We start from the raw sequence: 25,550 nt of genomic DNA, 5'->3' as shown, positions 1-25,550 counted from the left end.
CACAGGGCAGGAGCAGGGCTCCTGGGGAACAGGCAGGGAATCAGGCACACACAGGGCAGGAGCAGGGCTCCTGGGGAACAGGCAGGGAATCAGGCACAGCAGGGCAGGAGCAAGGCTCCTGGGGAACAGGCAGGGAATCAGGCACACACAGGGCAGGAGCAGGGCTCCTGGGGAACAGGCAGGGAATCAGGCACACACAGGGCAGGAGCAGGGCTCCTGCGGAACAGGCAGGGAATCAGGCACACACAGGGCAGGAGCAAGGCTCCCTGGAGGACTCAGGCAGGGAATCAGGTACAGCAGGGCAGGAGCAGGGCTCCTGGGGAACAGGCAGGGAATCAGGTACAGCAGGGCAGGAGCAAGGCTCCTGGGGAACAGGCAGGGAATCAGGTACAGCAGGGCAGGAGCAAGGCTCCTGGGGAACAGGCAGGGAATCAGGTACAGCAGGGCAGGAGCAGGGCTCCTGGGGAACAGGCACACCCAGGGAAAGCAGGGCTCCTCCTCCTGCCGGGGAGAGCAGCGGCTGACCCACAGACACCCCGCCCCAGGCACCAGATGGAAGCGGACCAGGGACAGGTCCCTGACGGAGCAAGATGGTCCTTCTGTTGGACTCTAAAAAAGCACTTGCTCAATTAGCCTGGCTCTATCTTAAAGTGGAAGGAGATGCCAGAAGCAACGGTGTAAGTCCAAGTTCTCCCAGCTGACCAGCTTCAGGTCCCACATGAGCTGACACTGCTGAGTACACACTCAGACTCCAAGTGTCCAGACCATGACGTGATCCACACAAAAGCTGCAGAGCACAATTTACTGGCACTTAAGTGTCCTGACTGAAAGACTTCCATCAGTGATCAATCATCATCTAACATATTCTTAAAGAGCAATTTCCCAACACAAACCCCCATTTTCTGGCAAGAGTATTCGATATCCTTTTGAGTCAGCAAGCAGTGGAGGCAACTGCAGGACACAATCTTGGGATACTCCTTCCCTCCTCCTGCCCCAAGGGACCAGCACCCACCCTCATCTGTTTACCATCCCACCCCATCCTTCCACAAACAGCCAAATTGTCCTCCTTGCAACATCAGAGAGAACAGGAGGCAGGAAATGGCAAGCTGGAAACAGTTATAGGGAGACAAGGCTTCAGAAGTCACTTGCCACTTGAGTTGTCATTTGCCAAGGAAGAATCTTTGGTTCTGCTCAGAGCTGAAATTACATAGCAGAAAAAACACTTGTCTGGGGATGAGATTAAACTCATCTTGTATTCACCTTCTGTGCAGGGAGCGAACATCTGACCCTGCAATTTTTGTATTCCACCGAATTCCCTGTGTTTTGTAAAGCACATGTCCTAAGCTGCTTTTTGAAGCACAGATTGAAAGAGAAGTTCAGCTCACTCCACAGACATTTTTCTATTCTATTCCAACCCTGCCTGGAGCACAATGAGCCTGGAAGAGGCTCCTGGTGCTGCTCCCCACCCCGGCTGCTCCTGCTTCCAGAGGCCAGCTGTGCCGTGCCAAGCCCCAGAGCTGATGCTGCAGCTCCATCCCCGCCCCATTGGGATTTGGCACTTACAGCGCAGAAGGAACTCCAGGCAGTGCTGTCCTGAGCACTGGGATTCAATCCTGGGAACGCGAGGCTGTGTGCGCAGGGGGGACGTGGCTGTGGACATTCCTGCAGCTGTCCCTGCCCACGCTCTGTCCCCAGCTGCTGCAGCAGCCTGCCCTGAAGGGCCTGGTTACCTGTCAGTGCCGAGCTTCACTGCGCCTCCTGTCAGCACCGACTGCTGCTCTGTCCAATCATTAACATGGAGTTTACACACTCCTGCCCTCCCCAAACATGTCAAAGGTTACACAGTTCTCCTCTTGGCTGAAGGATAACTTTTACACAGGTTGTGTTCCCTTAGCTGCAGTTCACAGTGCCATTCCAGAGGACTCGGCGTGTTTACATGGAACCAAGCTGTGGAACTGGAAGCCTATTATAGATCTAAACCCATCAACAGCGAACAAACCTCAATTCACCACAGAAAAGATGAAGGAAAACAGATGTATTCCAAGATTTAGGAGACTTTTGTATGTATACTTACCTGCATGATTCACATTTTGTTAATTCTTTGTTAAACACACACTGCATTCACTTTCTGCAGCTGCTCTGGGAAGCCAAGTAATTTCTAAGACCCATTAAAGCACTCACATAAAGAAAACTTATTAAGTCCTGCCCTTGGATTAGTAAAATACCCTGGAGGTGGGGAATTTAGAGAAGAGTTGTGACAGCAGAAGAGAAGGAACACAGGCCGTTCTTCACAGTGTCTCGAGCTGCCTTTTCCCCCACAGGCAGGGCGAAATGCTGCCCCTTCAAAGGGTGATCCAGGAGGGGCAGCTCAGGCAGCACCGGCTACACCTGCACAGAAGGGCCGTAAATCCACCTGAACAAGGCTTGGAATACACATCTGTATGCTCTGAACGAACACTGAAAGAAAGGCACAGCAACCCAGCGCGGTGTAAAAGGAAAGCTGCAGATGTCAGCTTCCGACAGGACAGACAATCCCATGACACATATAACGTAGGCATTAAGAGAACAGCCTGAAATAACAATCGATGGGGGTATAAAATTAGAAGGCTGACTGGTTTAAACGAACAGACAAGTGTGAAAGGCACAACGGCTGGATCAATGCGAACCAATATTTGAACAGCTGCCACGCAGCCCAGGAAGATTAAACATTTAACGTGTTTTTCCACAGGTATATAAAAGCCAAGAGCCGAGTCACACAGCCCAGGACGGGCAGTTTCCCCTCCCGTTCCCCGGCAGCACACAGCCGGCCCCGGCCCGTGTGGGGCCCGTGTGGGGCCCGTGTGGGGCGGGCTGTCCCCCCGCAGCAGCCCCGGCCCCTCGGACAGCCGCACTTACCGGGCAGAGCCCCGCCGGGCACCGCGCACCGCCGCCGCCCGCACACGCGGAACTGCAGCCGCCGAGCAATAAACGACCATCGCCACGGCAACCGGGGGAAAGGCCGGCGGGCTTGGGTTTCACCCGGACAGGGCTTCACCTGAGCCACGGCGGGGGAGCGCTGCTTGCCTTCTCTCGGGCTCTTTTTCCCTCTTCTCTCTGTACAGACATTTTTGATTCCAACCCACGATAGGCGCCAGCGAGGTAAATTTCCACTGAGTGCCAGGAGGGAAACCAGATCCCGCTGGAATGTTACCTGCACGTCGAGACTCTGCGAATCCGGTTTCATCCACTGAGCACCTCAACTCTAGATTTATTAAATCTGAAAGTTTGCAAAACATAACGTACTAAAAAAGATAACAGATCTTTAACTCGGTGTTTTGGTGGCAAAACAAACCCAAATGGAAAAGACAACAAACATTTAATTCAATGTTTTAACTGTGGCACTTCTGGTTTCCTGAATGAAAACTCACACACAGAGCCTGGTCTGCTACACACACAGTCACCCAAACACACACTGCTCTTAATGCTCCCCGTGTGCAGGGGGAAAATCACCCAGGATCTGCAGTTCCAAAGTAAAATCCAGTATGTGTCATCTGTTTCAGGGCCAGTGCTGGTCACAGCAAGCCTAAGAACCATGTCAGGCTTCTCCTAAATCTCCCAGTGACTGACACCAAGTTCGATGGCAGAAGAGTTGAGCTGATTCTTTACTTTCATTTGGTGGATTAAACCAATCCACATATGGCTGAGTGAAAAAAAATGTGCCTTAGGAAGCTATTCCACATCCCCCTGCTGCAGAGAGGATTCCCAAACTGGCTTACCCTGCTCTGACTGGCATCCATCAATGCTGGGCAGCCCAAGAGGGAGGATCCAAGTGGGTGCCCTGTCTGGAGGGCTGCCACCATCACCCCCAGGGAGGCAGCTGGGAGCAGCCCAAGGAAACAGCTCCATCTCTGAGGACATCACAGTGACTTTCTGAAGGCCATAACAACAGAATGGGGTAAGTCTCACTATAATTCTTGCAGTATCTTACTAATCTTGAAACTGTCAGTGGAAATTTTGCCAACAGTGTTTGATAAAATCTCAGTTGTGCAACGCAAACAAAATCATGCACCAGGGCTATGACCCAAATCTCCACTCTCCTCTCAAGTTCAGCACAGAAAACAAAATGTCACCTGGTTAACAACTCATCCGGCTCAAGCAGGGACATTAAAATCTCCTCCCAGCTTCACCACACGCAGCCTAGGAGCCCAGCTCAGAACTTTGTCCTTGCATGTGTCCAGCACACTGCTCCTCACCAAACCCAGGAGTAAATGAAACCCTGCCTTTTCTTACCCACAGAGCTCTCAACCCTCGCTGCAGGATACAATGTGTTTGTGAAAAACCCAGGGTTTTCTCCACAGATCACAAAATTAGAGCAACTAAACCTAAAATCTTTTGGAAAGATGCAGTTTGGATCATAAAGACCATCCTGGCCACAATGCATTGGTCAGTTCATGGAGCATACCTGGTCCTCCAGAGCACTCCTGGAGCAAGGATTCTCACACAGCAGGAACCATAAGACGAAGCAAACACCAGTAAGCATTAATAGAACTGCAGAGTTTGGACAACTGTGGTATCCATAAGCTCACACAACAGAAAAATATTACATGTGTTACAATCGTGATTGAAGATGTTTCAGACCTCTGAAGAAGAGGGACTATATCCATGTTTTCCTCGGCTGAATGACACACTCTGCAGAGGAAAACAGCAGGCAGAATTTCACCAAGGCACAAGTTTGTCTTACAGGACCCTGTAGGGATGCTGCTCTTCCACGGGGACAAGCAGCAGAGCAGAGCACACGGAGCTGCACTGAGCAGGTGAGAACACAGACACCACGAGTGGTGCAGGGATCAAAGGTACCTGCACATCAGCGGCAGCCCAGGGGAGCAGGAGTCCAGATGCCCAACCCAGCGCTGAAAGCACACCATGAACAAACAGGCTCAAACCACAGCGCTGCCCTCGTTACAGTCTGCTTACAAATAGCTTTACTACCTGTTTTCAAAAACTAAGTGTTCCAAGTGAATTGTCATCTATTTTTATAGAAACCCATTGAACTCCACGCAGTTAGACATACTTGAGCAATTCCAGCAAGAGTGCTGAACCAGGCCGCCTGTGAGCTTTGGAAATACCTAAGAGGATGCAAAAGAACTCCCATTTAATGGACCTGCTGTACTGCACATGGCTTTTTTTTCTCCTTATTTAACTTTCAGACCTATTTATATGTTCTAAAAGAATTCTTATAAAAGAATTCATGGAAACAAAACATTGTTTTCTGCACAACCTCATTGACTGAGCTTGTGCCTCAGGCAGCAATCACAGAATCATTATAGCTGGGTGAGACCTCCAAGATCACCAAGTCCAACCTTCAACCCGGTACCACGATGCCCACTAACACCCCAAGGGCAGGAGGGTAATTTGCTGAATCATCTGTACATGCCATGCATTTACAGTCTAGGAAATTCTCTTTCCAAAGGAAACCTTCGTCTGCTTTTCTCTGGACGAGACAGGAGAAGTGTTTAATCTTTGGTGGGAGCAGAGAAAAAGAAAAGCATTTGGTACATGCTGCTGTTAAAAACCTGAACAAAGCTTTGACTGGGAGTAACTGGTGCATTTGCAGCAATCTGTGACCTGACAGTGACTCTCCTTTATGGACTCAGCTTAGAAATGAAAAAACCCACAACGAAACCACTCCAAAACCCACACCTAATCTTGATATTGCATGACAGAGCAGCATCAAGACCATCTGCATCCGTTTGAACATTTACTGTGAATTTCAACAGAAAATTTCTTTAAGTCTGACAGAACATCTTTTCCTTCCCTCTGGGAAGACAGAAAGCAAATGGATTAATTAAAACATCAAGGTTTTACTGAACCAAGTACCCCACTTTGTGACACGCACAAACTGCCATAAAACAAAGGAATGATGATTCTCTGTGTAGGATTTTGCCAGTGTCAGGACACTGGCAAAAGAACAAGGCAGGTTGGTTTAATTTCCAATCCTCATTATCCTCAGGTCAGGGCCCACACAGATCCATTACTTTCCAGCAGTACTTCAAAACTCCCTAGGAAAAAGAGAACCACTAAAAATCCGTGTCCCCAGCGGACATCTGACAACCCCGGGCAGTAACAAGAAAGGGTCTGAATTCCCAATTAGCAGCCTGCAGGAAGGACTCACACAAGGGCCTGACAGGAGGACTTGCTTTCAAAGCAGCTGCTCTAGCACAGCACAAAGGTTTTTACCTTACACTAAATCGACCTCTGATACACTTATAGTTTAATTATTTTTTTAAAAAAACATTAATCATCCTGAACTGGTGTTTTTTGATCTCATGAAATACACTAGGCCCTTAACATTCAAACTTTTTAAAAGTGAAAAATTATGCCTTACACCTAATACAATCACCTTCATTTTTCCTGTGTGAAAAATGTGAACTGGCACACCAATCTAGTGTAAGGCTGTGTTTTAGACTATCGGTTCCCACAGAAATCCACTGATTGATCCAAAAGCCTCCATCAGCAGGCAGCAGACAAACCCACTCCCTGGCCAAATTCAGCAGCCACGTTACTCTGGTTAATGATATTCCCAGCTCAGGGCCAGGCTGGCCTTGGAGCAGCCTGGGCTAGTGGAAGGTGCTGCAGAGCAAGCAAAGATCCTGTATCAAACAGGGGAGGTCGAGCTGCAGTCACTCCAGTAGCCCAGCTAGTTGCCAACAGATCACACAAACATGTTTATGTAACCACAATCTATATTCTTGTTAGATATTTAATGATTCCAGACCATAAACCATCGGTGGCTGCACTGTTTAATGACAAAACACACATTCAATAAAACGGTAATCCAACAATAAACTGCGATTGGAGCTCATTTCCAACCCAGATAACTGCAGGGATTGATTCCACGGCACACACCCACGATCCAGAGGTGCACTGCTGCCTGTTCCACCTGGAGGAAGATGGGACAGGGAGCTGCTTAAACAGCCTTTGCTGGAAAAGCCTTGAGAGCAGGAAAACTACGCCAACTGACAAGAAAATGCCAGGGGGATCTTGAAACATGAAATATCCCTGACCTTCCTCAGTCTCAGGCATAAGGCTCAGGTGCCCCGGGTGACGGACACTGATGTGCCAGGCCGGGAGCAGGGCTCACCACAGGGAAAGGGCTGCCCACACGGCAACTGCTTTGGGATACCAGGACCCACAGTCCCCTCCTCAACAGCCCACGGGGTGTCTGATGTGAGGCAGGGCTCTTACTGCTCTGCAGAGCCCGGGGAAATGGACTGACCGCGGGAGAGGCTGTCCCTATGGGAAAAGGCTGCTGGGGCCAAAAGCAAAGGGGCTGAGGGAGGTGGGCTGGCTCAGGCTGGAGAGGGCAGTAACTCCCAACTCCTATGGATCACAGCCTGACATCCACAGGGAATTCAGCCTGCACTTCTCACGGTTTAGCTGCTGTAATGGCTTACCTGCAGCAGCTTTAGCTCAGAGCAGAAGTTGGGAATGCCAGTTTTCACAGAGACACTTCATTTTCTGACACAGGTTGTTTTGTTGCATGAATCATCCTATTATCCAACCAGAAATTAAATTAGATCTTCCAGCTCTTGGCTGCAGTTAATAATTAATGTTACTGCATGAGTTTCCAACCACCCCTGGTGAAAAAATTCTTCTAAACACATTAACATTTCAGTGAGCGGTGTTGTCAGTCACTCCAGTAGCTCACTCCTTTGGCTTCTCCATCTTTAAAAAGTTTCTTTTTTAAAAAGAACAAGTCACAGCCTCTAGCAGTACCTCTCGTCCATTAAAGCTTTGCTCCCCAAGAATTTCTCATCTGGGGGAAGAATCACTCCATTACAGCCTCTGTCCAGATTAGGGAGAAAACCAGCCCCTCAAACCAGTGAAAAGGCCCAGCCAGTGAGGAAGGGATCTGCTCTCACCACAAACGTCTCACGTCAGGCTTTTGGACCCAGGTTGTTGTCCTGCTGCTTCCAGCCTACTTACACACCGTGTTCTACCTCCTTCTCCCCTTCCTCTCCTGCTCACTTTACAAGCACAGCAGCCCTTGACAAAGATTTGACTCTTTTTGTTCGTTCCGAGTATTTATTTGTCATATCAATGGATAGCCTAGGGCCAGCAGGCCCTTGCACGCCAGAACGATGGTGTCTCACAAAGAAGGAGAGAACTGTTCAGTTACTAATCCAGGCTTAAGGCTGGCTAGATTTGGGCAATTGAGCAGGAGCAAACACGGCCCCTCCTGGCTAAAGGAGAAATCCCACAGAGGAAATCTTCTTCACTTCTCCAGTGCATCCACTGACACACAGGGACAGGTTACAAGCAGCCACAGATGAGAACAGAATTTAAGGTGGTGTTGAAAAAGAACTGGAGTAAAAATATATATTAACAAGAATATGCCCAACGCAGGAGTAATTCAGCTGCAATTCTCTCCTGTGCATACATATACTGAAGGGGCTTTTGAAGAGGAAGAAAAGTAGGTAATATTGGTATGTACTAAAAAGGCTTTTTTTTTTTCTTTTAATGTAATATGCTTATCTTTTGCACACTGTAAAGGAACAGACTAAAGAAACCCAAATACAGGGATAGTGCTACTGAGCACTTTTTTGGTTTGTATTAATAATTTCTGTATATACATTGATGGTGGAAGGCCTGGAAGGGTTTTAGGGGGGTGGAATGTTGCTCACATTGGTTGTTAGATTTGGGGCGGTTGTTTGTTTTGGTTTTTAGTTGTATTAATTGTTTATGTGGAATTCCTTCAAATTTTGTAACGACCTATCAACAATAAATGGATCAAGCCCAGAGGTTAGCTCAGTCACTTGTTCCCAAAATGGTACTTGACACTGACTAGACTAAGAAACACTCATTAAAATATTCACCAGTCATTATCTAAAACAAAGGCAGCACTTTGTGTCCTGCCAGGCTGGGCTCTGGATGCAAACTGGGGCTCCATGCCCCAAACAAAAGGCACATTCAGAATCCATGATTTGCAGAAGCGCCGCAATAGGGTCAGTCATTCAGCATCCCAGAGCAGGACCTTGTCCTGGGGACACAGATGCGTGTTCCTCAAAGAGGCAGAAAAGGAAAGGAGCAGAGGGCACAGCAATGCTGAATTCCTCAGGCATGTTACAGGCAGCGGATCAGCTTCCACAGCAACCAGCTGTGTAACGAAATTATTGCCTCTACCTGCTTATTCTTGACCCTGTATCCCATTGCTGCCTGCAGAGATGATGAGGTACACACAGGGCTGGTTGCTCCTGACACCACAAGGACTCTCAGAGAGCTCAGCCAACAACCTCAGGAATAAAGAACAGGATTTTTCTTCCAAAAACACAAATGCATATTACTGTACACTGAAGTACAGCAGTGAAAAAGCTCTTGGGATCACACAAATTACCACAAGTCTGAAGAACAAACTCCGTTTCCTCCAGGCAGGTTTAAATGAAATCACATCCCCTTCCCGAAATACCAAGATGATCTACACAAAGTCCCATTTTGCTGCTAAGTGGTGACCATGCTGTACCAAGGCAAAGGGAGAGAAGCAGCTTGGAGCTGCAGAGCCCAAACTCTGCAAAGGCACAGAACTGCCTCCTTCAACAGGCTCCCGTTGGAGATGGGCTGGGACTCCACAGTAACATACCACCCAACACATTCCATCTGATGGTGTCTGTCCTGTTTGCAAGCCCATGCTGCAGCTGCTTATACTGAACACAGCAAAAATCTGCCCCAGAGACCAGGTAACAGCTCCAGAAAACACAAACACTGGTAAGGAACTTGTGACACTAAGGAAAGTGCTAAAGTCGTCAGCAAAAAACCCAAAGTCGCCAAGCACAGCAATGCCCTGAGGGCAACTGAATCAAACCAAACCTCCACACTGGGGTCAGCAGTTTGCTTTGTGAAGACTGAGTCTGTGTAGAAGCACAAGACCCAAAATATGAATGAGGGTGGCTGTGTTGAGATTTACTCAGCAAGCAGAAAGTTAGGTGCAAGAAAAGGAAAAAAAACCCAAGCTCCTTGGAATTGCTGTGGCATCTGGGTAACTTCACACAATGGCTTATAGCAGGCAGGTAACTTCCCATTCCCTGCTGAATGTCACACAGACACCAAGGGCAGCATTCCCCCACCTCAGAGTGTGTGGGGAGAGAGAACCAGCCCTGCACACAGACAGCACCACCGAGGCCCCGTCTGTTTCCCAAGTGTGCTCTCATCCCAAGCTCTGGAGGAACACGAGTGAGCACCGAGCGTGCCCTCGGTGTGTGAGCACCGTGCAGAGCCCTGGCAGTGCCCCCTGACCCCGGGAATCAGCCTGGCACACAGCAGTGCCTCCTGACCCCGGGAATCAGCCTGGCACACAGCAGTGCCCCCTGACCCCGGGAATCAGCCTGGCACACAGCAGTGCCCCCTGACCCCGGGAATCAGCCTGGCACACAGCAGTGCTTCCTAACCTCAGGAATCAGCCTGGCACACAGCAGTGCCTCCCGACCCCGGGAATCAGCCTGGCACACAGCATTGCCTCCTGACCCCGGGAATCAGCCTGGCACACAGCAGTGCCTCCTGACCCCGGGAATCAGCCTGGCACACAGCAGTGCCCCCGGACCTCGGGAATCAGCCTGGCACACAGCAGTGCCTCCTGACCCCGGGAATCAGCCTGGCACACAGCAGTGCCCCCTAACCTCAGGAATCAGCCTGGCACACAGCAGTGCCTCCTAACCTCAGGAATCAGCCTGGCACACAGCAGTGCCTCCTGACCTCAGGAATCAGCCTGGCACACAGCAGTGCCCCCTGACCTCAGGAATCAGCCTGGCACACAGCATTGCCTCCTGACCCCGGGAATCAGCCTGGCACACAGCAGTGCCTCCTAACCTCAGGAATCAGCCTGGCACACAGCAGTGCCTCCTGACCCCGGGAATCAGCCTGGCACACAGCAGTGCCTCCTGACCCCGGGAATCAGCCTGGCACACAGCAGTGCCCCCTGACCTCAGGAATCAGCCTGGCACACAGCAGTGCCTCCTAACCTCAGGAATCAGCCTGGCACACAGCAGTGCCTCCCGACCCCGGGAATCAGCCTGGCACACAGCAGTGCTTCCTAACCTCAGGAATCAGCCTGGCACACAGCAGTGCTTCCTAACCTCAGGAATCAGCCTGGCACACAGCAGTGCCTCCTGACCCCGGGAATCACACAGCACTAGCTAACAGCTGCTGAAGCCCAGCTTGCTTTCCAACACAGACCGCAGAGACAACAGCAGCTCCGGCCCTGGGCAAGGAAAAGGCAGCAACCTGCGAGGCACAAATCACAGCCTGCTTTGTCAGAAGGAAGCCTGAAGGTCACCAGTCAAGGAGCACCTCTATGGAACAGTGTCCTGCACAGGGATTGAGTCTCTCTTCCCAACCATTTTCATAACAAGGAAGAAAACCAGCACAAAACTCCAATATCCAGACAAAGGAACTCAGAAGGATGCTAGAGGGAAAGGACCAGTTCCGCACATGTAACCAACAACCACTGAGAGATGGGAACACATCTAAACCTGAAAGAGGTCCCAGCACAGCAGGTAAGCTGCCAAAAATGCAGGGCTGCAATGAGAAAGAAATTAATATTATTTACTATCCCTTCAACTCTATGCAACAACTTTATCCTGTTTTGCTTTGACCATCTCAGAGGCAGCATTTCAGCTTAGTCACTTCCCAATTTGCCCACAGTCCATCCTCACAGTAGCCAGGCCAGAGCTACCACTAAACTGGAGTAAGCTGGAATAAGGAAAGATTCTCACAATTAGCCTTTCCCAAGTCATTGCTTGAATGCAAAAGGGTAATTTTTATTTAATAATCAGAGTGCTGGCCAGCCCAGCAGACACCTTCACTGGCACACAAAGCCTACTATGTCATTTGGTACTATCTTCTGATAGGAATATCCAATATTTCTGCATCCAGAGCAGCAAAGTGCTCTCTCTTCCAACACTCCCAGCTCTCCAACAGCGATCTGGACATCTTTCCTTGTCCAGTCTTCCTAAAAACTACAAATGAGGTCAGAACACTGTAAACCCAGTAAATCAATGTACTCTGTCCTGTGCTGTCAGGTACCTCCTGCCTCTAAGGCACCTTCCCAGCTCTGAAAGCACTTACGGAATCTTGGGAAGGAGAAGGGGAAGGGGAGTTTCTCCATGAAAAAGCTTTTCAGAGGTGATCACACAGTGCAGCTTGTTCTCTCTCAATTACCCACAATCCTGTCTTTCCATCTGACTGGAAGACTCTCTCAGAAAGAAAAATCTCCTCAGTGTCATTGAAACAGCAAGGATGTTCCAGTCTGAGCAGCATCACTCCAAGGACTGACACAACACTAATGGTCACTTAGATGGCGGAAAAGGGCTTAAACATCTCCTGAAAACTGCAGGGAGTACCACCTCTGTCTGAGAAGACAGAAAGAGCACAGACTGCAACCAGAGATCAGAGATGAAATCCAAAGGTCAGGAACTGCCCCCACTGCTGGGGACAAGCCCCTCACAGCAAAGACCACCACATGCTGGCCCTTCAGCCTCTGTTTGCTCTTGAGTTTAACACTGAGCACCAGAGACACGAGTGAGAAGACAACAGGCAGCAGAACCCAGAACACCAACCACATCCACAGGAAACACAAGACCCAGGTGAATGCCAGAGCAAGAGGAACTCAGGAAGCCCCGATAAGAGCTGTGAACAGTTTTTATCACACAGAGCTCCTGGATTTTCGGACATAGTACACTCACAGGGAGCACAAACACACACGTGCTCCCCTGAGCAGCTCTCCTCCCCATACAGCCTGTCCACACCAAAGGCCAGCTGTGGGAGGCAGGGAGTTTCTGCCAGCTCTGGTCCCCAGGACAGGGACAGCACCCCAGCCCTTGGGGTCAGCCCATCCCCATGGCAGCCCCAGAGACAAGGCAGCAGGAGATGCCTTGGGAGCCACACCAGCCCCAGGACACAGGTAGAGCCTGTCTGACCTCCTGACAGCACCTACCCCAGGTCACACACCCAGCAACACCTGTGTGACAACCCTGGTGCCCACAGCCCTGGTGCCCAGCAGCCCTGGTGCCCACAGCCCTGGTGCCCACAGCCCTGGTGCCCACAGCCCTGGTGCCCGCAGCCCTGCTGCCCAGAGCCCTGCTGCCCAGAGCCCTGCTGCCCACAGCCCTGGTGGCCAGCAGCCCTGGTGCCCACAGCCCTGGTGCCCACAGCCCTGGTGCCCACAGCCCTGGTGGCCAGCAGCCCTGGTGCCCACAGCCCTGGTGCCCACAGCCCTGGTGGCCAGCAGCCCTGGTGCCCACAGCCCTGGTGGCCAGCAGCCCTGGTGGCCAGCAGCCCTGGTGGCCAGCAGCCCTGGTGCCCAGCAGCCCTGGTGCCCACAGCCCTGGTGGCCAGCAGCCCTGGTGGCCAGCAGCCCTGGTGCCCACAGCCCTGGTGCCCACAGCCCTGGTGCCCACAGCCCTGGTGTCCAGCAGCCCTGGTGCCCACAGCCCTGGTGCCCACAGCCCTGGTATCCACAGCCCTGGTGGCCAGCAGCCCTGGTGGCCAGCAGCCCTGGTGCCCACAGCCCTGGTGCCCACAGCCCTGGTGGCCAGCAGCCCTGGTGCCCACAGCCCTGGTGGCCAGCAGCCCTGGTGGCCAGCAGCCCTGGTGCCCACAGCCCTGGTGGCCAGCAGCCCTGGTGTCCACAGCCCTGGTGCCCAGCAGCCCTGGTGGCCAGCAGCCCTGGTGCCCACAGCCCTGGTGTCCAGCAGCCCTGGTGCCCACAGCCCTGGTGCCCACAGCCCTGCTGCCCACAGCCCTGGGGCCCACAGCCCTGGGGCCCACAGCCCTGGGGCCCACAGCCCTGGTGGCCAGCAGCCCTGGTGGCCAGCAGCCCTGGTGCCCACAGCCCTGGTGCCCACAGCCCTGGTGGCCAGCAGCCCTGGTGCCCACAGCCCTGGTGCCCACAGCCCTGGTGCCCACAGCCCTGGTGCCCAGCAGCCCTGGTGCCCACAGCCCTGGTGCCCACAGCCCTGGTGGCCAGCAGCCCTGGTGTCCACAGCCCTGGTGCCCAGCAGCCCTGGTGGCCAGCAGCCCTGGTGCCCACAGCCCTGGTGCCCACAGCCCTGGTGGCCAGCAGCCCTGGTGCCCACAGCCCTGGTGCCCACAGCCCTGGTGCCCAGCAGCCCGGGTGCCCACAGCCCTGGTGCCCACAGCCCTGGTGCCCAGCAGCCCTGGTGCCCAGCAGCCCTGGTATCCACAGCCCTGGTGCCCACAGCCCTGGTGTCCAGCAGCCCGGGTGCCCACAGCCCTGGTGCCCACAGCCCTGGTGCCCACAGCCCTGGTGCCCAGCAGCCCTGGTGCCCAGCAGCCCTGGTATCCACAGCCCTGGTGCCCACAGCCCTGGTGTCCAGCAGCCCGGGTGCCCACAGCCCTGGTGCCCACAGCCCTGGTGCCCAGCAGCCCTGGTGCCCAGCAGCCCTGGTATCCACAGCCCTGGTGCCCACAGCCCTGGTGTCCAGCAGCCCTGGTGCCCACAGCCCTGGGGCCCAGCAGCCCTGGTGGCCAGCAGCCCTGGTGCCCACAGCCCTGGTGCCCACAGCCCTGGTGCCCACAGCCCTGGTGCCCAGCAGCCCTGGTATCCACAGCCCTGGTGCCCACAGCCCTGGTGTCCAGCAGCCCGGGTGCCCACAGCCCTGGTGCCCACAGCCCTGGTGCCCAGCAGCCCTGGTATCCACAGCCCTGGTGTGCGATTCCAGGCTGGGGGATGAGCTACAGCACTGCCTCACCTTCCCCATAAACATCAGGAGATGCTGAGTGCTAAACCACCAAACCCAGCCAGTTTCCACAGCAACAGCTAGCAATGACACACGGAGTTCCTGTAGCACATTCCAGCCTGATCCAAGGCTAGCTGTTGGCATGTGTGCTCCAGCCTGCAGTGACACCGGGCTGGGGACCCCAACGTCACTTCCCAAAGGCCACAGCTCTGGGGTCCAGCACAGACCAAAAGTGGTGAGTGCCCAGTGATTTCCCTCACCAGGCCCAGGCTGCAGCAGCCATTTCAGCACTGACCCCTGAGCTCCCTCTCACACAGGATCCCCTCCCTGCCCAAGCAATGGGAATTTGAAACAGCCTCACCCTCTGCAGGGCACAGACACTGGAGAGCTGCTGGGAGCCATGCAATGTGCACTGGCCCAGGGTACGGGTACCTGCACCAAACTACAGCTGATCATCTCTCACCAGAGTGAAATGCAGGTATGAGTAGCTCAGAACTGAACTGACCAAACCCAAAATAAAATGACAGCAAGACAAGGGATTAAAGCTGAATTCTCATGATGTCAGCAGGCTGAAGAAGCCACTCAGGGTTTTGCTAAATCAATTCAAGCAGTGTTAAGAGGCATTTCCTTAATAACAATGTCAATCGAAACAGTGACTAAAGCTGTGACTGAAATGTTTTAAAATATGCACTGGTTTCAAGCCAAATTTTGGACAACATTCTGAGGAAAAAAGCAACACAGGTAAGCACATGATACGAGAAGGTCACTAGAAGACTTGAAAGCAGATTAGCTACAAACTCCAGCATCTTAACCCTGCAGACTTGGAGGCCAGTCACTAACAGCTGTTTAGGGCCCATGGTTTCAACAGCTTCCAAAGGGGCTCTGTCAGGATCTTGCATTGGGAGCATGCAGGAACACGGTGACAAATGTCCAGGCAGGTAATCCACACCCTGTAACCACTTAGCACAGTCTGGTTTATAATGTTTGACTTTCAAACTACAACAGAAACTAGTTAAGACAAAACCAAAACCCGACTGTGTGACTTGATTTGGCACAAGCTCTTGTACAGCTGCAGGATATCCCTGGAATAAAAACAACTCTGACCTTGCTCCCAGCCTGGCCAGACCTGCCCAGCACAGCACCTGCAGGACAGGGCGGTCTGTTGGCCTTTGCTGCACCCACCTGTCCCATTCTGGGGCTCCAGAGTGGCACAGCCACCACCTCTGGGTGCAGCTGGCCCCTAAACAGGGATAAGAGAAATCTCAGTTTCAACACTCGGGAGGAAAATGCAACACATTCTTTATCATGCTAATTAGAACACAGAACAAGAAGGTAGCTTCTGGATAAGAGAGGCAACAGAAGCATAAGGATAATCTACTTTGTACAAAAAAAAAGGAAAATTTGGGAAAAAAAGATCTACAGTGCTACCTTAAAAAGAGAACAATCCCTTCAAGTCCACTGCCCGTTCTCTCCCCTCAAGTCCCACACCCAGCTCTAGTTTCCAGACCTTCATCCCTCCTCCCTGGTGGCCAGGGGAAGGCTGTCCCTCCTCCTGCCCAGCGCCTCCAGTGAGCACCCGGGGCCCTGCTGGAGTCCTGATGTCACGGCTACAGACAGAGAGCTGCTTGTGAGGGAGGCAAACACCCCGCTGGGACTCTCAGGCTACCAAACCCCTGCGAATGGCTCGTTTCTAATCAGAATGTCTCCTCTCGGCGAGCACGGCGGGCAGGGGAGGATCAGCCCCAGAACCGTGGGCGAGAAGCAGCCCCAGAGGAGCCGGGGCGAGGAGAAGAGGAGCCCGCCGTGCTGCTGGGCTGCAGGGGCCGGGAGGCGCTGCCCACGGAGAAGGCACGAAGCAAGACTCCCCCGCTCGCTGCGCTCCCAGCACAGCCCCGCTCCGGCAGCACGGACAGTGAGTCACCGGCGCGGACACGGCACGACCAGCTGTGTCACAGTACCGCCGGCACCGGCCTGCCCAGCCAGGGAAACCCGCACAGCAAGGCTCCCTCCCACAGGGAACGCAGAGAAGTGCCTCCTCGGGCCACGGCAGCGCGACTGGTTACTCACACAGGCCAGGCATGCACAGGAACTTACCTGACCTGAGGAATCAATGCTTTTCTACGGACACTGGACGTAAGGAATAAAACACTGAGTGACCAGATGGGACTGAAACAAACCAAACAGCCAGCAAGGATAACTACAGAGGTCTTTCTGGCACCCATCCAACACCAGTTATGGGAAACAAGTGTGAGCTGTGCAAGGACCATGCCTCAGCACCTGAGCTGCCCAGGTCACCACACCCTGGATCAGGCAGCTCTCCACTCAAGTGTCCACCCATCCACTGGCATGGGGGTAAATGTTAGCACTAGGCCTGCACTTCAACAAGAGGCAGGGGAGGAAAAGCACATATGAAGCGAGGCAGGGAGGGGATCCTGCAACCCCGACCTCTAAACAGCGACACCATTCCCACAGCTGTAAGATGGAGTTGCAGGTACACCACTGCACTCACTCAGTTCACTAAAGCAACACCTGTCCAAGACAGCATTTTCACGTTGTCAGCTCACCTGTCACAAACAATGGCCAAGCCAGTATTTTACAATACATCAAACATCACTGTACCAAAAGCAGAGGTTAAAGAAGCAAGTCCATTGCTCATCGCTGCGCAGCAAAGCTGTCACTTTGTTACTGAGGCTGAATCAGCACAAGCACAAAGCCCAGCCTCAGTCTTGTCCACACACCACTTCTCCCTCTCACCACTCCCTTCACTGCAAACAGCAGGAACAGGCAACTCAAGAAATCGTTCAAGAAAGGTTAAAAACTCCACCTGCGTGATAGAGAATTCATCCATTTCACATTCCCATAGGACTACAGATGAGCTGCTCTTACACAAACCTTCCGCAGAGTTCATCAGGGTCAGGATTCTAGCCAAGGCTCCAGGTTTATGAAACCCACAGAGCCAACGTCACAGCTCACGGCCACCACAGGGCAGGTGCCCGACCGTCCCTTCACTCGCCCTCCACCAGCACCCCACAGCCACACACCTGAGACTTCCAGCAGAAGAGACTTTCCACAGGCTCCTGCAATTCAACAGCCCCACAGAGACACGGGATGCTGTCTGCAGGGGACACCTGTACTGAGCTGTGATCCCAGGGTGTACAGGAGAAAACAGCACCTCTTTCAGCAGCACAAATCCACAGGATACCTTCTCCTGCACACTTCTCATCACTCCCATCTCTACAAAATCTCACCATGAATTCGGTGTGATCATCTACATAACATAAAGATGCTTCAAGAGAGTCAGACTCTGAACTGCTCTCAATTAAAACCAGCACAGATTACAGGAACAGACTTCCACCCTCCAGCCAGGATTATTCAGCACTGGGATGTGCCAGAGGAGAGCGGACAGCATGGTGGTGCTCCCTGTTCCAAACTGTTCTGCTCCTCTCCTGCAGATAAACCACATGGGAACAGGAAAACCTGACCTGAGCCGGCAGGACACCGACGCAGCCACACTGATCCGTGCACTGAGGCACAAAAATAAGGTGTGATGGCTCAACGGCAAAGTCCAACTCATCCATGGAGTGATTCCTCAGAATAGCCAGTGTTCTCACAATTGGAGAGATTTATTTTGATTACAGCCAAGGTTCCTAGATCCTAGAAACCAGGATTCTGACAAACACTTACAGCCTGCCAGTGCACAGGAATTATGGTCAAATGGAAAGAGGGAAAAAATGAACAATTACAAGTATACACACCAAGTCTGTTGCCCAGTCAAGATATCACCTGGCAAACATAATATGTCTCAATACATTCCATAATCCATCTCAGAAATCAAGTTTCTGGATCTTTTTTTGTTGGGGCTTTGAGTTGTTTTTATAGCCTGGTTTATTTTTAACTATTTTAACTGCAATTAGCTTCCAGGCCTGTGCAATTTAGCCACATCTCTTATTTTTAAATTAATTACTAGTTCTCTACAGAAAACAATCCCTTTCCTAAGGATTTGGTTTTCTTCCTTCTTTCTGGCAGGGGAGAGGAAAAGACATGGGGAGCAGGGGAAGGAAAACACTCCAGCAGCAGAAACTGGGCAGCTTAAGAACCCCATGCTGAAAAAAGTTGGTGTGACAGTGTGTAAATACTTCTGAAAGCCACAGTTCCAGTCCCAGGTAAAGCCTGTCAGGTGTTAGCACTGACCTGGCAGCAGCTCCAGCCCTGAGCTGAGCAGGCCAGCAGTAAAACCACATTCCTTCCTCCCAGTGCTCGAGGTAGGAGTCACCCAACCCGCGCCACATTCCACCCAGCTTACCCAAAATAACAGTGTACACGAGATTACACGGCACCTCTTCCCACAAGGGACAGAGCTGCCCAGCAGCACTCCTACTGCTACGGTAAAACCCAATGAAACACAACGAAACATTTAAGAGGAAGTAGCAGAGAAAGCAAAAGATGGAGAAATTTAGCGAAGTGAACGAGATTTCTCTGTTCACCAACCCCAAAATTTAACTGTAATTAAAACAAGCTACTTCTGTACGTTGTTATCGCATCCACGACTTTGTGTTGACTGCAGCTGTTGGATAATCCAAGCCTCGCTGCTATTACAAGGCCTGGAAGTTTCCAGCTTGCCCAGAAAGCCACAGTTTATATTGCACAGAGTTTAATTAAGCAAAGGTCTTGGCCCCATCCCATCTTCTGGGACTGAGAGGTCCCAGTCCAGCAGAAATCAGCGAGCTGCCAAGAGGCTGCGCCCACAGCATCAGTTCCAATGTGGCCTCTGGATCCCAGAGCAGCTGTGCAGGCAGCCCACCTGCACCAGGAGCTGTGTTTGCTCCAGAAAGGATAAGGACTTTATCTCACAGAACTTCTCACTGGCTGAGGACACAACTCCAGCCTAGAAGCTGCAGGGCTGAATTCCTCCCACAACATCCTAAGACACCCATTCCCTTGTGACAGATAAGCTCATCCGGCACTCCTACCATGCCTGGCGATATTTTCAAAACAAAACACAGAAGTCCCGCCAGAGAGTGTTAACTGTAACTCCCGGCACAGGCTGTGCCCCGAGGGAGAGGTGCCGGCTCAGCAGCAGGTGTGGGGCTCACAGTCCATGTTTGCTTCCCGGGAAAATGGCCCCTGTGCAGGAGAGGAAAAGCCCGAGGAACATTTCCCATTCCACAGCGCCCTCCGACGGCCGGCCCTTCGCCAAGGAACGCTTCATCCCCCTCCCCAAAGGCAGCGACAGAACCATGGGTGGCACTGCCTGCAGACCTCCGAGGACAGGACAACAGCCACGGGGACAGAGCCACCTCCGAACGGAGATATAACTAAAACTAACATTCTCTGTTTCCCTCAGACCCTCATGTTAATACAAGCCTCCTTAAATGTCTTTACATTCATTTTATAATAAAACTAGAATTTACTTAGTGGCAGCACTAGCGACCAAAACATGCTGATAACTCATCAAAAGCTGGTTCAAAATGCAGGCTGTTATAAAAATCTATTGACCTCCTGAGAACCACAGCCTATTTTGATATTCTGCCACACAAGTAGATATGCAAGCCCTGTCATTTATGAAATGCTTCCTTACCTGGACTTTTTAATAATCATTTAAGGTTTGCATGCTATCCCTGAAGCCAGTGCACTTAGAGTCTATAAAAACAATTCAGGGTCAATAAAAAAGTCACTGTTCTGAATTGCTTATTGCTAAGACACTGTCAGTGCTGTGACCAAGGGAGGCCCCTCTCACACTCGAGACGGCAGAGAGAGGCTTTTATGTAACTGGAATATTCAGAGCAGAAACAACAGAGCTCTCATTTAAAGGCTCTGTGTACAGTGGTGGTGACAAAGGGTGCATCTTCTCAAGGAACTCAAGGTTTTTTCACGTAAAGCCTCCAGGTTCAGGCAGCAGTGGGCTGGAGCCTACGGGGCCAGGGTGCATCCCTGGACAGACTATCCCTCCCACACTGCCCCTGTCCACCTCACAGCTGAGGAGCCACAGCTGCCCGTGAGCTGCTTCTCCAGCAGGCCAGTGCCTTTCAAGCAGCCCTCTTCCAGTGCCACAGCCTGGTGCTCCAGTGCTGCTCCAGGAGCCGAGCTGGGAACCAGCAGGACGAAGGGACACGGCTCTGGGACCCTTCCCCAGCACCAGTCCTGGCAGGGGCTCCGTGGGGTCAGCCTGGGCTCAGGAAACTGCCTGTGCCAGCACAGCAGCAAGGTACAGCCTCATCACACACAGGAAATGTCACCTGAGATCTAACTGCAACCCCCTACAGCACTGACACTGCCCCAGCAACTCAGCACGGCCATTACTTCCTAAGTTTATGGTCTGCTTCCAATGCAAAGCAGAGAAATCCAGCCCTGAACTCCCACATGTCACTGCTGTCACCAAGGCCAGGGAGGGAGGGAAAGTCACAGCACTTCTCCTCCCCAAGAAATCCTGCTGATCATGAGCAATAACATCTTCTTGAGGCCTTTGCAGCCCCATCTCTTGGATCTGTTAACATGACACTCGAGCACCGGGAAGGAGACACCCTCAAGGGAGATCATTCCAGAGCAACAAATCCATCAGGAACATGTAAACACCAGGCACAAGAGCCAACTTCCCATATGCCTCAGTCTGAAATAGTCTGCACAGACAGACAGTTTATCCATCGCAGCACAAACTGCACTTCACCACAGCACCACTGTGACAAACCTTGGCTTATTCCTTACCCTGATGTCCAATCCCATACAGGTGAGCCTGTGCTTTATAGGAATTCATCCTGTCCACAGGAACCACGTCCATCATACTCAGAACTGGGTTTGTTTCCCCTTCCCTAAAGTGTGTCACAGTAAAGCAAAGCACCACACAGGCCCCTGAGGTCCTGAACTCCTTCAGGATTCACTCCTCAGGCACAAGGCTTTGTCCAGCACAGCACACAAGAACTAAGAGGAAAGGTTAGGCTGCAGTGACTACATGCAGAATTATTAATCTTGAGGCATATGGGATCGTATCTCACACATTGAGATATTTTCAGGAACATAAGATCCTTTTGACAATTTCTAAGGCATGACAAAATGTCATCTCAGTAGGAAGCTTCTAATTCCAATTGACTCAATCACAAGTCACAGAAGTTGAATAGAACTTGAACAGAGAAGAATGCTGGAACTGCAGAGAGCAGTTTCACATACAAGCCTCTCTTCCTCCTAATATTTTAAAGTATAAAAAGACACTCTTCAAGGATTGTTTTTCTGAAGTTCCGTTTTTTAATCAAGCAAACAAGATCCAAGGAGCTGAAAGTTTTGCTTCCATCCAAGGACACTGACAAAGCAAAATGTGGATCTGTGTGGGCAACATTTGACTCTCAAGAAGCCCCAACCAAAACAAACAAGAGGTGCACTTCATTCACAAATATTTTCACTACAAAAGGCTTGAAGATTTTCTATACACTGATATTTAGAGAGCGCATGAAAGCGCCTAAGCTTCCAGGAGCCTGTATAAATATTATTTACCAGAAGTGCAAAGGGGCTGAGGTTGGCGGGAGCCTCTGGAGGTCACCTGGCCCAGCCCCTGCCTAAGGCAGAGCTGGCTGCCCAGGCCTGGGCCCCGATGGCCCTCAACAGCCCCAAGGATGGAGCTCCAAGCCCCTCTGGGCAGCCTGGCCCAGCGCTGAGGTCACCCCAACAGTGAAAAACCGGCAGGATACGAATCTGATTTACAACTCATTTTAGGCAATTAATATAAAACACTTTACAGCTTTACAAGGAGGCTGATCTGTGAACACAGTGTGGCCTGCTCTAACAAAGTGCAGTGGTTGGCTCATCCCCTGTGAGTCAGTGATCCCCAAACTGCCCACTGTTCCAACAGCTATCAGAGTCCAAAAGGAGCCATGTCCCCAGGGAAGGCAGGCCCTGGAGCACAGCTCCCCGCGGGATGAGTGCAGGCCCATCCCCTGCAGACACACGGGCACACATCAGCTGTGCAAGCGGGAGAGAAGCCTGTGCCCCTGCTCTGGAGAGCCTCTCAGCAAGTCCAGCCTGCATGTGAATCACCGCATTTTCCAATCAGCAAATGTGCCAGGAGTGGAAGCACTGCACAAGGCCAACTCAAAGCCCTCCAAAACGCATCCACAACAGATCTGCAAACTGCATTTCAAACCCAGGCAGGAACAAAGGAAATGAATAGGCTGAATATGTCCACATAGCAACTCAGCCTCTCACAGCTAAAAGAGCTCTGCTTTCCAAAAAATGATGAGCCAAGTCCAAGCCAATGCTAGCAGAAGTCATAATCCACACAAGCCAGCACACCTTCCTCCACCCTCTTGAGCTTTACCTTTACTAGAGCTTTCTTACAGCCTCCCTCCTGAGAGAGACCATCCCCTTCTCCTCTGCCCATTATTAGAGACTCAACAGCAGGGTCAGGCTCTCAGGGTCAAGAAACTCCAGCCCAACAGGCTGTGAGCATCACCTACACCCTTCTCTCTGCCACTCCTCTCTCAATCCCTTTTCCCTCTTTCTTCCATCCTATTTCCATTTGTGGGCTCCCACTGTAGTTTTAGATGGTCACTGCTCTTCCTGAGAAGTGTCCAGCATCAGCAGATGCACAGCAAAGCAGGAAACAAAGCACAGTCTCCTGCCCCTCAGGCAGCGTGGTCATCACTGCAGCTGTGACTGCTGAGAGACCAGAGCCTTTCTCTTCCCAGCAGCTCCTTTTCCAACAGCTTGGTTTTACTCAGGGGGACAGGGGACACACACATCTTGCCCAGTGCTCCACAGCCAGGTCCGCAGCACCAGCTGGGGCTCAGCATCACGGCAGCAAACAGCCCCTGCTCTCCCGTAGCCAAGGTGAGAGCAGCCGGCAGATTTCTCCCTGCCTCCGTTTCTCTTTAGCATTCTGTGCAAGTACCAGCATATGTCGAGGCAGGAGGCAGGGACAAAAGACACAGCAAGCGCACGCACAACAGAAAAGGCAGCAGCCAAGCTTCAGTGTGCTGTTCTCAGCCACCTCCCTGGGACCTGGCAGGGTGGCTCCAGGTTTCCCTCTTTCTCACAGATCACACTTGCTAATATGAGCACAAAAGCACCTCCAATCGAATGTTTTGGGATGCCCATGTTGGGACAGCAAACCCCACTGCCTTTAGCTGTTCGCTGAGCTTGTGCAAACCCCCACCAGCAGCCCAGGATCCCCACGGCCCCTGCGGCAGCCCAGGGGCGGGCAGGATTACCGCAGGCCCTCCGGCAGCCCTGGAGCAAGCCGGGCCCTGCAGATGGCTCGGCAGCGGGCCCAGCTACCTGCAGGGTCGGGCAATGCACCGGAGCTGGCCCAAAGCTGCCCGGGGACTGCTGCCAGCCACCGCTGTGCTCACACCGAGGCTTATGGAGACAGCCCAGGGAGGAGAAGGTTCTCCTCTGCTGTTCTGCTTGCCATCTACATCGCCCAACGCTCCTGCAACGCCCTCTCCTCTCCCCTACCTTCACACACATGCAGAGCGTTTGCAATCACTCTGCTCTCAGGTTTATAATTTAACAACAAGAGAACGGCACTCCCCCTTACCAAAACACCCACTCCTGCCCAGGAACCTCCTTCCCAGTGAGAATTAAACGCTACAGTCATCCAGACTGGGTGCCGCTAAAATACACCAGGTGAGAAACATTGTCGGCAGAAGGCAGAAGATGTTTTTAATGTTAGTTTCTTCTGCACCACAAACAGACTGACACACCGCCCGTTGTGTTCAGCCCCACAAAACCGGAAGCAATGCCGTTGTAATTACTATTCCCTCCTGTAAAAATAAAAGCAATACGTGCGCTCCTAACAGCCGATACCCTGAAACCACAGCCCAGTAACGCAGCCTTGCCCATCGCTGATGCTCTGTGACACTGGCTCCTAAGAAAAGGAGCATCTGACCAAGACAACGAAACAAAAAGGGCGTTAAATAAGATTTTTAACATTCACCTAAAGTAAACCGGACTGTTCTCCTCAGGCCCGAGTGATTTGTTTGGTTCTGCAGAAGACATCGGCTGATAAAAGCGGCACACGGCGATTAGTTATCGCGGGTCCTACCCCGCTTATCGGCTCCATCTGCATTGGGGCCAGGCTGTGTCAGACACGGTGCCCGGCGCTCGGGCCCCGCGGCCGCTCCCCGGGGACAGCGGCAGCGCTGCTGGGAGGAGACGGAGCGGGGCGGCCGCCCCCGCCCGCAGCACCGCGGCTCTTTGTTCGCCCGGCCGAGGCCCCCGCGGGCTCCGGGCGGCCGCACCTGCCTGGGGCACGGACCGGGCTCCCCGGGCCGCCCCCGCCCAGCGGCCGCTGCGGACGGGGCGCGGAGCCCGCGGGGCGCGCAAAGCTTCGCCCTCCCGGACCGACCGCCGACCTTCGCCCCGCTCCCGAACCTCCGCCGCGGCTCACACCCCAAACCCGGCCCCGCGTCCACGCCGACCCACCTCGTCCTCCGAGAGCCCGTACACCGGTTCCGCCGCCGCGGTCGCCATGGAGCCGCTCCCGGGCCCGCCGAGCCGCCCGCCTCCTGCTGCTGCTGCCGCTGTGCCGCTGGCCCGCGGGCGGCGGAAGGCGCCGGGAGCCGAGCCCGGCGGAAAGGGGCCGGGGGCGGGGCCGCCCGCGCTGCCGCCGCCGCCGCGGGCCGGGGCCGAGCGCGGCCGCAGGGACGGGGAGCGCCGGCGGGGCGGGGAGAGCGCGGGGCCGGGCCGGCGGCGGGCGGGGCCGGGCCGCGTGCGCCGCGCTCGTGTCCGCGCCTGTCCGCGCCCGCGCCGCTGCGAGGGCAGGGCCCGAGGGGCGCGAGGGATGCGCGCCCCCGTGAGGAGCGGGCGCGCGGAGGGTGGGGAAAGGGGCGCGCT

The 25,550-nt window shown here is 53.0% G+C and overlaps 1 protein-coding gene across 3 annotated transcripts in view; it reads right to left on the bottom strand.

The window, feature by feature from the left end:
* The window catches only part of NEDD4L (NEDD4 like E3 ubiquitin protein ligase), an 83,867-nt gene extending 58,650 nt beyond the window's left edge, over positions 1–25,217 (bottom strand). For all 3 annotated transcript variants that reach the window (XM_066338644.1, XM_066338645.1, XM_066338646.1), the window contains exon 1: positions 25,140–25,217. In XM_066338644.1, coding sequence (XP_066194741.1) covers positions 25,140–25,187 — 48 coding nt within the window. In that variant the 5' untranslated portion in view covers positions 25,188–25,217. The remainder of the gene's footprint in view (positions 1–25,139) is intronic.
* Between the last annotated feature and the right edge of the window lie 333 nt (positions 25,218–25,550).

Source organism: Sylvia atricapilla, chromosome Z, assembly GCF_009819655.1.
Source record: "Sylvia atricapilla isolate bSylAtr1 chromosome Z, bSylAtr1.pri, whole genome shotgun sequence".
NCBI classification, from domain to species: domain Eukaryota; kingdom Metazoa; phylum Chordata; class Aves; order Passeriformes; family Sylviidae; genus Sylvia; species Sylvia atricapilla.
The sequence above is the reverse complement of the archived record's forward strand: the minus strand, read 5'-3'. Positions and strand labels throughout refer to the sequence as shown.